The sequence below is a fragment of the Anomaloglossus baeobatrachus genome, chromosome 7, assembly GCF_048569485.1.
Source record: "Anomaloglossus baeobatrachus isolate aAnoBae1 chromosome 7, aAnoBae1.hap1, whole genome shotgun sequence".
NCBI classification, from domain to species: Eukaryota; Metazoa; Chordata; class Amphibia; order Anura; family Aromobatidae; genus Anomaloglossus; species Anomaloglossus baeobatrachus.
In genome coordinates this window covers 253221803-253235264 of record NC_134359.1, presented here as the reverse complement: position 1 = coordinate 253235264, position 13462 = coordinate 253221803, and the positions used below count along the sequence as shown (strand labels likewise).

Genomic DNA, 13462 nt, shown 5'->3' with positions numbered 1-13462 from the left:
TGTGGCGCGGCATTATCACCTATATCCACCATTCTCTGTAATTAGAGCTAGAAGAAAAGGAATTTACGGTAAGTAAACAAAATTCCCTTCTTTGGCTCATTTTTGTGGGATTTGATTTTTCTGGGAAGTTCTACTTTTGAATGACACAATTAATTTTACTATATAATGAGAAAAAAAAATCAGGAACAAAACCCATATTGTGGTGAAATGGTGAAGAAACACACAAAACACCATTCCACTATTGTTTTGCATTTTTTATCTTTTCGGTGTTCATTTTGCAATTAAAAATGAGTGCATAAGTAAAAAGTAAATTAACCCCTTAGTGAAAAAGCTACATTTTGTAAATTTGACATGACACTTTTTGAGACAAAAACTCTGGAATGTTCCAAACTGAACTTTTATACCTTTTTATAACGATAGTTACACAAAATGGTTAATAAATAACCGTTACCTTAGCTTTTTAGTGTTTTCGGTGTCCAATAATCTGAAATATCTAATCTAGCGTCTAGTGGTTTGTCCCTTAAAGGGAACCTGTCACCACTTTTTTGGCCTATAAGCTGCAGCCACCATCACCGGGCTCTTATATACAGCATTCTAACATGCTGTATATAAGAGCCCAGGCCGGGGGTATAACATAAAAAACACTTTATAATACTTACCTAACGGTCGCGTGGTGGGCCTAATGGGCGTCTCGGTTGTCCAGCGCCGGCACCGCCTCTTTTGCCCATCTTTATTTTTCTTCTTCTCTAGCCGCAGTGCATGACTGGTCCGACGTCATCCACACTCGCCGGCATTCAGGTCCTGAGCAGGTACACTTTGATCTGCCCTGAGCAGGGCAGATCAAAGTATTGTAGTGCGCCTGCGCAGGACCGGCGAGTGTGTCTGATGTAGATGCGTCATGCACACAGGCTTCAGAAAGAGGATGAAGATGGACGAAAGAGGAGGCGCCGGCACTGGACAACGGAGACGCACATTAGGCCCACCGCAGCGACCGTTAGGTAAGTATCATAAAGTGTTTTTTATGTTATACCCCCGGCCTGGCCTGTTATATACAGCATGTTAGAATGCTGTATATAAGAGCCCAGTGGTGGTGGCTGCAGCTTATAGGCCAAAAAAGTGGTGACAGGTTCCCTTTAAGGTTTCAGAATAAAGAGATTTCTTTGGATCACAGTGACGTAATATTGATGTGTCTTCATATAGGATTTAAGAATCTTAAGTGATGAACTCAATGTAATGAAGACGGTGGACATTTTAGCTGAGGATGATCCAAGTGTGCGTGATGGAAACGAGATCAATCTGGAGCTAGAGGTGAGGCACTCCTAGTGAGGTAGATCCACTAAGCCATAGGGTAGCTATAGATGCAGATTACAGAAAGCATAGATGAATGTAGAAATGATTGTAATGTAATGTGTACAGTCTCTAGCTTGCCTTTTGTAGTGCATACAACAGACGATGGGATAAACAGCAGGTTGCAGTAGATGCAGATTGTAGAAAACCTAGGTGAATGCAGAGATGATTGCAATGTAATGTGTACAGTCTCTAGTTTACAGTTTGCAAGGCATACAGCAGAAGGTAGGCTAAACAGCAGGTAGCAGTGGATGCAGATTACAGAACCACCGCATTTCGCATAGATTATTACAGGAAAATGTGAACAGTCTCTCACTTGCTCTTCGTAGTCTATACAACAGACGATGGGCTAAACAGCAGGTAGCAGTAAATGCGGACTGCAGAAGGCATTGGTGAAAGCAGAAATGATTGCAATGTAATGTGAACAGTCTCTAGCTTGCCCTTCATAGTGCATACAACAGACGATGGAATAAACATCAGATAGCAGTGGATGCAGATTGTAGAAAGCCTAGGTGAATGCAGAGATAATTGTAATGTAACAGAACTACCGCATTTTGTATAGATGATTACAGCATAATGAGAACAGTCTAACTTGCCCCTCCTAATGCATACAACAGACGAAGGGCTAAACAGCAGGTAGAAGTCCATCCAGTTTGCTGAAAGCATAGGTGAATGCAGACATGATTGCAATGTAATGTGAACAGTCTCTAGATTACATTTTGCAAGGCATATAGCAGAGGATGGGCTAAACAGCAGGTAGCAGTAGATGCAGATTACAAAACTTCTGCATTGTGCTTAGATAAAAGTAATGTGTCATGGTGGTGGGTGTGGACTAAGAACTACAAGTCAGCCTTACTCTGGAGGGGAGTGACTAAGTGTCTATCGGGTCTTCACTACGGCCTCTGATGGTGAGGATAGGCTGGGCTGCCAGTAGACACCAGGTATCACTCCAGGTCAGTCCCCAATACTGCAGCAGCCAGCAGAGGGTCAGAGGCACCTAGATACAGGAGGGTGAGACACAGGGCAGTCAGATGGTCCAGGATGGGGCAGGCAGCACATGATGGTAGTACAAAACCGTGGTCATGAGTGGAGAGGTCAGGCAGGATGGGTATCCAAGCCAGATCAATAACAGAAGAATCAAAACAGGTAAACCCATGAACTGGAGACTAGCAGACAAACTGACTAGAACCAATGTTCAGGCAAAGAGTGGTGAGAGGAGTGGCCTAAAATAGGCCCTGTTGGAATGGGATTGGCCAGGGAAACAAATCTCTGCAGGACACAGCAGGGTTAAATTCTTACAGAGGCCAGCCATGCCTTCCTATAGCCAGGTGGATTTTCTCTAGGAGCAGAGCTGGCAGTGAGCACAAGGCAGCACAGGAAGATGATCTAACAATTTGGAAGAGTGGTGAATGCAAAGAGTAGGGCGACTCTGAGAAGGAGTGCGAGACACCGGTGTGACAAAATGTAAATAGTCTCCCTAATTCCAGTTAATAATGCTTACAGCAAACGATGGGTTAAACAGCTGGTCTGAGGAGCGATAGATGCAAATTGTAGAAATCACAGGAGTTTGAAAAGATGATTGTAGCAGAAGACATTGCATAATTGCAACGTCGAAACATATAACAATTGAAGCCAACACTTACTGAATACTCAGATACAGGGGTGTTTCTAAGTGGGCCTTAAAAAGCTTTTAGAGATGAAGTGACTTGAGAATGGCTGGTAACATGTAAGACCCAATGTAGAGAAGAGAAAAGGGTAACGGCCATGGTGGAAGGCAATAGAGCCCAGTCCTAAAGATAACAGAAGACAGAAGTGTAACCCTGAGCATTCTGACAAGTCTTTTACCTCGCTCCAGTGCTTGATTCATATCTACTCTGCTCAGTAATCCTGTGTAATGTTCTCCATGCTGATGTTGCTGCTTTTTTAAGGAATGAAGAGCAGCATGCCCCCATGATTGTGTGCTGCGCTGACCTGTCAATAGGATAATTCATAGCTTGTTTGCTCCCACCAGCTCACAGTCCATTGCAAGTCTAAAGATAGAGCCTCCATACTGGTGAAAATGCAGGATACAAGTTATACAATGGACAGAAAGAGATATTTCTCATCTATGTATGCAGAAATCTTATTCTGAAAGGTTACTTGAAAGTATGGTTTCCCCATAGAACATGCTAAGAAAAAATAAATAATTTTCCTCTCATCCAGCTATTATAATGGCTGCTGGTCATGGTTGTACATGTGATTACATTGAGGTGGAGCCTTATCATAATATTCATAAATGTGAACCTATATCGAGAACCATTATAATTTTTGAGGTAACCTATAGGTGGCGCTGTGATACATTCATTCAGGTCTTACCTACAGTGACTGAAGGATTATTATGGATCAGTGGGTTTCCTTTTTGCTGAATATGTTGTACATATGTTTTATTGCAGCTGACATTTCTGGAGTTTTTAGAGGCTTTGATTGGCTGCGCCGTTACATACGTCACAGATGATCTGCTACAGGAGACAAATCAGCAGCGTGTTCAAGAAGCGCAGAGTGCAGACGCAGCATCAGATAGCACCGGCAGCGCAGAGATTACCAACCACCAGCAAGTTCTTTCAACACCGGTGAGAACTACTCCAAATGTGATTTATAATCACATGTATTTATCATGGGATGTAATGGAATAATCTGGGACTGGGGCTCCTAAACGGACCTTCAGACTAGGGGACCCTAGCTCTCCCTGATCCCAGAGATACGTCTAATGGTGATGATGTCTGGGCCGCCTTCCTTGCCCTGTTCCTGAACAGCCCTAATCTAATACCCCCTCTCCATCACCCCAGGGAGGGGCTGGGACAGGATTGGTAGAGCCCACAGATATGGACAAACAGGAGAAACCAAACCTCGATCACATAGCATGCTCACATAGACCTATTAGACAAGAAGTGATAAGGAGGAAAGTAAGAGCAGGGAGGAAACAACAAGACAACAAGAGAATTCCACAATCAATACAATCACCAGCAGGACTGGGATACGACAGCATACGAACTGGTGTAGCTAAAGCTATAGCCAGCATGGGAACACGGGCTCCTCCATCTTAAAATGGTACTGTGATAGGTCTCCCACCACCTGCTCCAAAAGGTAACCAGCAGGCTAGCAGAAATTAACTTCTGCAAGCCTGATCACTAATGATAACACAGCTGGTCGATGCCAGAGCCTGCCTGTGCAACTCAGTACCAAAGGAGGCATATTGTAGAGTGTCAGACTGCAGTGGGAACAGCGCGAGATGCCGCCATGCCACTCGGCGAGTTTATAAATAAAGGACAGGTAGTGTAATGTTGAAAGGGTTGGTCCAAAATGAACACGTATTCACCAATTATGAACAGCGTCCCGAGTTGCCCATTTGAATAGAGGGGCGATTAATCATACACCCTGCCCTTTTAAGTCAAATTCTATTGGACTAACCGAGTTAGGCAAGTACCGTGCTGGCCTATATCGGGTAGACCCTTGGAGTGACAGTACACATGCATGTCCGCCATCCATTCTAGTGGGAAACGTGGGACCCCGGTGATCAGCTTCGAGCTATACCAACCCCTTTAATTCCTTCCTTGTTCTTGTAAAGTCACAACATGGGCATTCCTATTCTTTAATTTCATTGTAGGGTAAGTCTGATGGCTGGACAGAAGAGAAGGAGCTGATTATTGCCATGAAAACAAATGAAAAAAGGAGCCCCTGTTTACCATTCAATGCGCCAAGTAAGTGACACGTAAAAATATATATTTTATATTGTGCCTTTCAAGTTCAGGAACTGAGAAGTTTCTGAAATTGAATCAGAAATCTTGTAGTTTTCACACTGGACACTTTTCAGCGGCCGCATTATCATCACAGACAGGATTACAATTACAGATAATACCTCTATTTCCAGTAGATAACACTGGGTCCAGATTCACCATATGTGATGTTACAGCTCACCTCCTCCTCCTCCATTCACAATGATCTGTGCCCTGATGAGAGCATGCTCATTGAATGCAACAACCACTGAGCTAAGTGATTGGCTGCAGTATAAATTTGCGCTGTCGCCGTGATGTCAACACTGCAGCCAAAACAGAGAAACCGCAGCACTTGTGAGGAGCGGGAGGGGGGGGGGGGGGAGTACTATCCGACTATGTTTGGGATCCACTTTTTTAAAAGTGGAAAATCCCTTTAAATAGTCCATAACTCTTCTGTGGTTTCAGCCTTTGAATCTTCTCTGAACCATGGATATTATTGGGTGAAGGATCCTAGTTTAGAGGTGTAGAAAATACGTTCTATAAATTAAAAAGCCGCATATTATGTTAATGAGTCTGAGAAGTTAAGGGTCATACAGGAATATATTATTGATAGGTCATCTATAGCACATCGGTGGGGATCTGACACCCGACTCCCCCACAGATCACCTGTTGTCAGATCCTATCCCTATGAATACATCAGATGAATGGGGCCATCTGCGGTAAACTAAACCCGAGGAGTTGACTCATGCAGTAATTATAGCTCTCCACTTGGTGGCAGTATACACCCACTAGTATATCCCGCTGTATTCCAGCTGGCACACACTGTCTGCATGTAATGATCCCCTGCATGGTACATAGGGTTATGGTTTTTATCGGTTCAATGTGTATTTTTTTTGTATCTATCCCACCATGAAATAGTTGTCATATGACACCCATTGCCAATTATATGATAGCGGAGTAATGGAATTTCATGTAGTATTTTGTTTACAGGGAAACCCCAAAAGAGAATCCTGACCGACAAATGGTTCCATCAGATCGATGTGTTTTTCCAGAAAGTCTTCTTTCCGGCCTATGAGAAAGCGGAACAAGTGAAAGCAGAGATCCCAAGAAACAGAGCTCGTCAGGCGGAGCAGGCCCGGCTACTGCAGATCCGGGAGGAAGAGGAGGCACGGTAAACCTGACAGCTGAATATCTATAGCAGCTATGCGTCTCAGCAATTAGCGCTGGAGCTTTTCCTAATATATACCTTAATGTTCCTAAAGGCTGAAGAAAATGAGTTCTTCAAGCCTCCATCTAAGAAGTAAACAGTTTGCCTTACTGTATAAACCACTCCTTCCTATACAGAACGCTGCCAGACAAAAAATATCACACAATACGGTGTACTTTTTGTGCAGTGTGTCTCAGTGGGGAATAGATGTTATGTAACCAGTGATGAGCGGGCACTACCATGCTCAGGTGTTCAGTACTCGTAACTAGTGATGAGCGGGCACTACCATGCTCAGGTGCTCGGTACTCGTAACTAGTGATGAGCGGGCACTACCATGCTCAGGCGCTCAGTACTCGTAACTAGTGATGAGCGAGCACTATCATGCTCGGGTGCTCGGTACTCGTAACTAGTGATGACGGGCACTACCATGCTCGGGCGCTCAGTACTCGTAACTAGTGATGAGCGAGCACTACCATGCTCGGGTGCTCGGTACTCGTAACTAGTGATGAGCGAGCACTACCATGCTCGGGTGCTCAGTACTCGTAACTAGTGATGAGTGAGCACTATCATGCTCGGGTGCTCGGTACTCGTAACTAGTGATGAGCGGGCACTACCATGCTCGGGTGCTCTGTACTTGTAACTAGTGATGAGCGAGCACTATCATGCTCGGGTGCTCGGTACTCGTAACTAGTGATGAGCGGGCACTACCATGCTCAGGTGCTCAGTACTCGTAACTAGTGATGAGCGGGCACTACCATGCTCAGGTGCTCAGTACTCGTAACTAGTGATCAGCGAGCACTACCATGCTCTGGTGCTCAGTACTCGTAACTAGTGATGAGCGAGCACTACCATGCTCAGGTGCTCAGTACTCGTAACTAGTGATGAGCGAGCACTACCATGCTCGGGTGCTCAGTACTCGTAACTAGTGATGAGCGAGCACGACCATGCTCAGGTACTCAGTACTCATAACTAGTGATGAGCGAGCACTACCATGCTCGGGTGCTCAGTACTCGTAACTAGTGATGAGCGGACACTACCATGCTCAGGTGCTCGGTACTTGTAACTAGTGATGAGCGGGCACTACCATGCTCGGGTGCTCAGTACTTGTAACCAGCAGTTGGATGTTCAGATGGGTGCAACTCAAGTACCCGAGTATAATGGACGTCAATGGGGAACTTGAACATTTTTCCAGAAAAATGCTTGCGTTCCCATTGACATCCATTATACTCTGTACATGAGTTGCACCTGTCGCGGGCGGGGAGGACGCTGCGCTCACCCACTGCTCGGGTCCGGCTGCTGCTGCTGCTGCTCGCTCGGTCGGTGGCTCGAGCGGTGGGCCGGATCCCGGGGACTCGAGCGGCGCTCCTCGCCCGTGAGTGAAAGGGGTGGTTTGGTTTAGGGATATTGTCCGTCACGCCACCCACGGTTTGTGGTGAGGTTGGGACACCACCGCTGCTCTGTACGGGGATCCCGGGAGCGTTGACAGGGAGCAGCTGAGATGTTTTCTCCCCTCCGTGGGTAGGGGGGTTTTTGGTGGTCCCGGGGCCTGGTGATGCAGGTCGGAAGGTGGGTTGCGGGGCCTGGTGCCGGGGTCTTGGGGCAGCGCAGTGCCAGACAGCACGGTGATACTTACTCAGCCAGTAACGCACACGGAGTCTCTGGTAAAACAAACAGCTGGATGGACGAGTCCCACAGACGGCTGCGGCGGTCACTCCCGGTAGGTTGGCGGTAACTGTCTCTCCCTGCACCGGTGTTCTGTTCTCGGCCCCAATGGCTTCCCACTGATAGCCAACCTACCGCTGGGGAGCGGGCTAAGGGAGCCCCTGTTTGCCCGCAGGCTCTGGCCCTGGGAGCTCTAGCTCTGACGGTAGCTTTCTCTCCCTCACGGTTTGGACGGTTGCCTTCAGTCGGGTCTTTTACTGCTGGGAAACCCCGGAGGTTCCCGTCGCTGACGGATTTGACCGGTTTTACGGCGACTCCTAGCCTGGTCGGGGTCCGTAGGCCCTGCCGGATAGTGCTGGCTTCTCTTCGCTCGCCGATCCGGTACCGGCGGGCCACCGCCCATCCCCGGTCCTCACAGTTGTGCATCAATCGGCCTCTCCTGCAGACGGTCACCACCGTCTGCCAACCTTGCTGTTTCTGTGCCCGGGCCACGTACCCGGACACGGCCAGTTAGTTCCTCTACTACCACTTCCTCGCACTTTGACTTCCCTAACTGAACTGCCTTCCTTTTCCCGCCTTCAGGACTGTGAACTCCTCGGTGGGAGGAGCCAACCACCTGGCTCCACCCCACCTGGTGTGGACATCAGCCCCTGGAGGGAAGCAACAAGGATTTGTGTCTGACCTTGATGTTCCTAACCGGGGTGTAGGGTGTGTTGTTGCAGTACCTGTGATGTCCTGGCTTGTCCAGGGCGCCACATTTCCCCTTGGTTAAACGCAGACCGTCCGCGGGCTGCTCGTCCATCACCGGTTTTATTTTCACAACTAGGAAAAATGGTAAAACATATAAAACACAAGCATTCTTATAAAACTTCCCTTAACGGGAGGCACTTTCTTTTTAACGTTACTAAACGGTAGTCAATTTTTATTAACGGTAACGGCTTCCGCTCTCCCCCCACCCAAACGACCTGGCCCTGATGCTGCCCCTAAGAAGTGGGCAGCACCCCTTGCCCCAGTCCAGAACCAAATTGCCCGAGCGGGTACGGTCTCTTTCAGGGGACCCACGTCCATGGGGGACCCCTGAACCCCCGGAGGATCGCCACCGGTTACGGTAGTGGCGGGCCTGGGCCATCCCTTTCCTCCAGGCCCATCCTTCCAAATCAGCCTCTCCGGAGGCGGTCACGGTAACAAGCCAACAAATATATTTACATGCCACTAAGTTTGTGGTTGCCCTACAAGTTCACGGGCGTGTCCGTAAGCAGTTCCTTACGCAATGGTTCAAAGGGTAACGGTATAACAGGGATGGTTCTTCTCGGACGGTAAGGTCCCATCGGGGACTTGCTGTAGGGTCCCAGCGGGGATTATCAGTTGGCTCCCAGGGGCTATTCACTACACCTGACTCCGGGACAACTTCCTCCTGCAGCTTTCCCATGGTCCACCACCGGACAGCACGAGCCCCCAATGCCACCCTCACACAGGGGTGACACTGTCCCACAGGACTCCACTTCAAACTGCCCGCAGTGCGGGTACGGCTGTTCCTCCAACCGGACTCTTGGAATCGTGAGGGCCAACGGGGACATTACAGGGTCCCGACGGGGACCGACAGCAAGGTAGCCGGGAACCGCTACCACATCCTTTTTCTCCAAGCAGCACTATTAGGGCACAGCTGCCGTAGCTGCCGCTCCAGGTCAGTCGGTGTGGGGGACGGGCCCAGCCGGAGTCCCTCCTTGCCGGCTACGACCGGCACCTTCAGTAGTGAGGGGCCCCGCTGTGACATGGCCTGCTCTGCCGCTTGGCAGCTACATCCCCGCGGTGCCTCAGCCGAAGCTGGGTGTCTGGGAGCGGTCAGCAGGACTGGCGGTGCTGGCGTCGGGTTGAATATCGCCTCAGTTGCGGCCGGGCGGACTGCCGGGGCCGTCGTCATCTCCGTCGCGGCCAGGATGGAAGCCGGGGCGGGTACCAGGGCGGTGGTAAAGGTAAGGCCGGGGGCCGCAGGTCTGGGCCCTCTCCCACAGACGCTGCGGGCTCCGCTACTGGTGACAGTGGTAACGGGTCGGTCGGGGCTGTGGCCGCGTACAGGGGCAGTAAGGGAGGTGGCATAGTGGATGGCAGCAGGCCGGGCCCCTCAGACGCAGCGACTGTTCCCTCGGGGACATAGGGGCGTGGGCCGCTTACCTGCTCCGCTGGAACCACCTCCACTCCGCATGCCCGCACGGTTGCAGCCAGGCCCTTCTTCTCCGACGTCCACTCCGCCATCATGGAGTGGACCGCGGCCTGGAGCTCCTGGCACGTCTTGCTGCTGGGCCCAGGAACTTGTTCCGGCAGAGTCCTGGCGTCCCTGCACTCTGCAGCGTTAATTACATGCAATCTTCAAGCACTGCCGCTCCTGCAGCCAGCGCTCCTCCGCCAGACACAGACATCTTGTTTCCGTCCCCCCTTGGTGTCTTTCTGGCACCTCCTCTTCAGGGGCGGAGCTTCGGCTTTCGCGCCTCCACTGCTCGGGAAGACGCTCGAGTGGGGACTTTTCGCGCCCAATATGGCGGCTTCCGAAAATTTTCGGCCGGACACCTCCGGCGGGACACAAGGCGCACCTCTACCAGACGGCAGAGCGGTAAGATCATGTTCGTGACGCCAAGTTGTCGCGGGCGGGGAAGGCGCTGCGCTCACCCACTGCTTGGGTCCGGCTGCTGCTGCTGCTGCTCGCTCGGTCGGTGGCTCGAGCGGTGGGCTGGATCCTGGGGACTCGAGCGGCGCTCCTCGCCTGTGAGTGAAAGGGGTGGTTTAGTTTAGGGATAGTGTCCGTGACGCCACCCACGGTTTGTGGTGAGGTTGGGACACCACCGCTGCTCTGTACGGGGATCCCGGGAGCGTTGACAGGGAGCAGCTGAAATGTTTTCTCCCCTCCGTGGGTAGGGGGGTTTTTGGTGGTCCTGGGGCCCGGTGATGGAGGTTGGAAGGTGGGTTGCGGGGCCTGGCCGGGTGCAGGGTCGCGGGGCAGCGCAGTGCCAGACGGCACGGTGGTACTTACTCAGCCAGTAACGCACACGGAGTCTCTGGTAAAACAAACGGCTGGATGGACGAGTCCCACAGACGGCTGCGGCGGTCACTCCCGGTAGGTTGGCGGTAACTGTCTCTCCCTGCATCAGTGTTCTGTTCTCGGCCCCAATGGCTTCCTACTGATAGCCAACCTACCGCTGGGGAGCGGGCTAAGGGAGCTCCTGTTTGCCCGCAGGCTCTGGCCCTGGGAGCTCTAGCTCTGGCGGTAGCTTTCTCTCCCTCACGGTTTGGACGGTTGCCTTCAGTCGGGTCTTTTACTGCTGGGAAACCCCGGAGGTTCCCGTCGCTGACGGATTTGACCAGTTTTACGGCGACTCCTAGCCTGGTCGGGGTCCGTAGGCCCTGCCGGATGGTGCTGGCTTCTCTTTGCTCCCCGATCCGGTACCGGCGGGCCACCGCCCGTCCCCGGTCCTCACGGTTGTGCGTCAATCGGCCTCTCCTGCAGACGGTCACCACCGTCTGCCAACCTTGCTGTTTCTGTGCCCGGGCCACGTACACGGACACGGCCAGTTAGTTCCTCTACTACCACTTCCTCGCACTTTGACTTCCCTAACTGAACTGCCTTCCTTTTCCCGCCTCCAGGACTGTGAACTCCGTGGTGGGAGGAGCCAACCGCCTGGCTCCACCCCACCTGGTGTGGACATCAGCCCCTGGAGGGAGGCAACAAGGATTTGTGTTTGATGTTCCTAACCGGGGTGTAGGGTGTGTTGTTGCAGTACCTGTGACGTCCTAGCTTGTCCAGGGCGCCATACACCCATCGGAACATCCAACTGCTGGTTACGAGTACTGAGCACCCGAGCATGGTAGTGCCCGCTCATCTCTAAATGTAAATCATCCATAGGACATATACGTCAGGTATTGGTGACAAGCGCAGTGTGTACAGTCCAGTGTCCAGTTTGCTTCTCCTCCTCCTCCTTTGCTTCTGGACCAAGGGAGTGTTGACTTCCACGCCAGCTATTCTCACAATGTCGCTGGAGCCTTCTAAGCGGCAGAGGTGCCAAGAATTCTGGGCATAGAATTGCTGGCGCAGAAGTGTCCACCGTCCTGGTCCGGCTGTCATGAAGGACTGAATTGGACGCCGGGTTAAGGAGGTTTGAATCTTTTTTGTTCGTCTTTAAAGCAAAGTTCACACGAGCATGTGGAAATTCATTAGTTTTTCACCTAGAATTATTCATGCATATTATGACTTCTAACCCATCCATATGTCCATTTTTAGCACGCCCATTGATGAGACAAGTGCAGGCTGCGATTTTTGTTTTTCACACAGACCGTTGGTCCGTATGGGAAGATGTAAGCGAACACACAGATTAACGCACATGGACATCTCTGGGACTGAAATATTCATATGGCCGTACCATAATATATGTATATGTGTGTATGTATGTATGTATATATATATATATATATATATATATATATATATATATATATATATATATATATATATATATATACAAACAACATAAGTAAATGGATGATCTCTGGGGGGTCTAACCACTGGGACCATCGCTGATCAGGATAACGTAGGACTACTGCTCAATTCTCTGTTAACGTGGCAATGGGCCTTTGTTGTTGAGGGGTGTTGTCCGCTGCATGTACCCAAAGCTTTAGAGTAGCCATCACCACTACTTCACCGCTTCAGGTACATGCAGCGGACAGAAACACTCAACAACAACCGCCCCTTGATCACATCTTTAACATGTTATCATTTGCTTTATTTTTAAGGCTAAAAGCTCTGAAGGCAGAAGAGGAGGCCAAGAGGAGGGAACAGATGGAGTTCGAGAAGGCTGCTGCCATGTTGGAGGCGGCGCAGGTAGCAGATGACCAGGTTGATGACAAAACCAGTGGACAGGAACCCACCTCAGCCAAGGAGGATGCCCCCGTTCCTCCATCAACTGCCAGTACCAAGGTCACTCCCGCTACAGGAAGAAGGAAGAAGAAAGCCCCATAGGAATAGTCCCTGGAAATTAACTCCATGTATATTTGCAGCTACAGGGCAGATCATCCCAATATGATGCCTAGACATATATGTACTTTTAAAATAAAACAATGGATGAGTCACAATGGGGTTTACTCTAATTTTTCAGAATCTGAAATGGAAATCTTCCTGGCCAATTTCACATGGGTTCGTTTCATGGCTACACCTTACAGCCGAATGTCCTGACCCTTGCTTCCAATATGGGTCAGTCGGAGAAGGTCAATAACACATTATCCTTACCTGAATGTGATCTGTCTGAATCTTAAGAGATAGCTACATGATCATTGAGTGTCCGATCACTGGGACCCCCACTTATACTGAGCACAGGGGTCACAAACTACCTGGTGGTGTGTATTTATGACTATTGATTTCAGTTGGTAAGGCATAGTGATAGGCGATTGTGCTTTCCACTTCTCGTTATTCCATCGAGCCTTGAGGATCTGAGTTTGAAAATGCTAGAGT

General features: G+C 49.9%; 1 protein-coding gene across 4 annotated transcripts in view; it reads left to right on the top strand.

The window, feature by feature from the left end:
- RSPH10B (radial spoke head 10 homolog B) overlaps nt 1-13079 on the top strand; it is a 60291-nt gene extending 47212 nt beyond the window's left edge. For all 4 annotated transcript variants that reach the window (XM_075319175.1, XM_075319174.1, XM_075319176.1 and 1 more), the window contains 5 exons: nt 1201-1308; nt 3780-3956; nt 4991-5084; nt 6090-6270; nt 12748-13079. In XM_075319175.1, coding sequence (XP_075175290.1) covers nt 1201-1308; nt 3780-3956; nt 4991-5084; nt 6090-6270; nt 12748-12973 — 786 coding nt within the window. In that variant the 3' untranslated portion in view covers nt 12974-13079. The remainder of the gene's footprint in view (nt 1-1200; nt 1309-3779; nt 3957-4990; nt 5085-6089; nt 6271-12747) is intronic.
- Nucleotides 13080-13462: the final 383 nt, after the last annotated feature.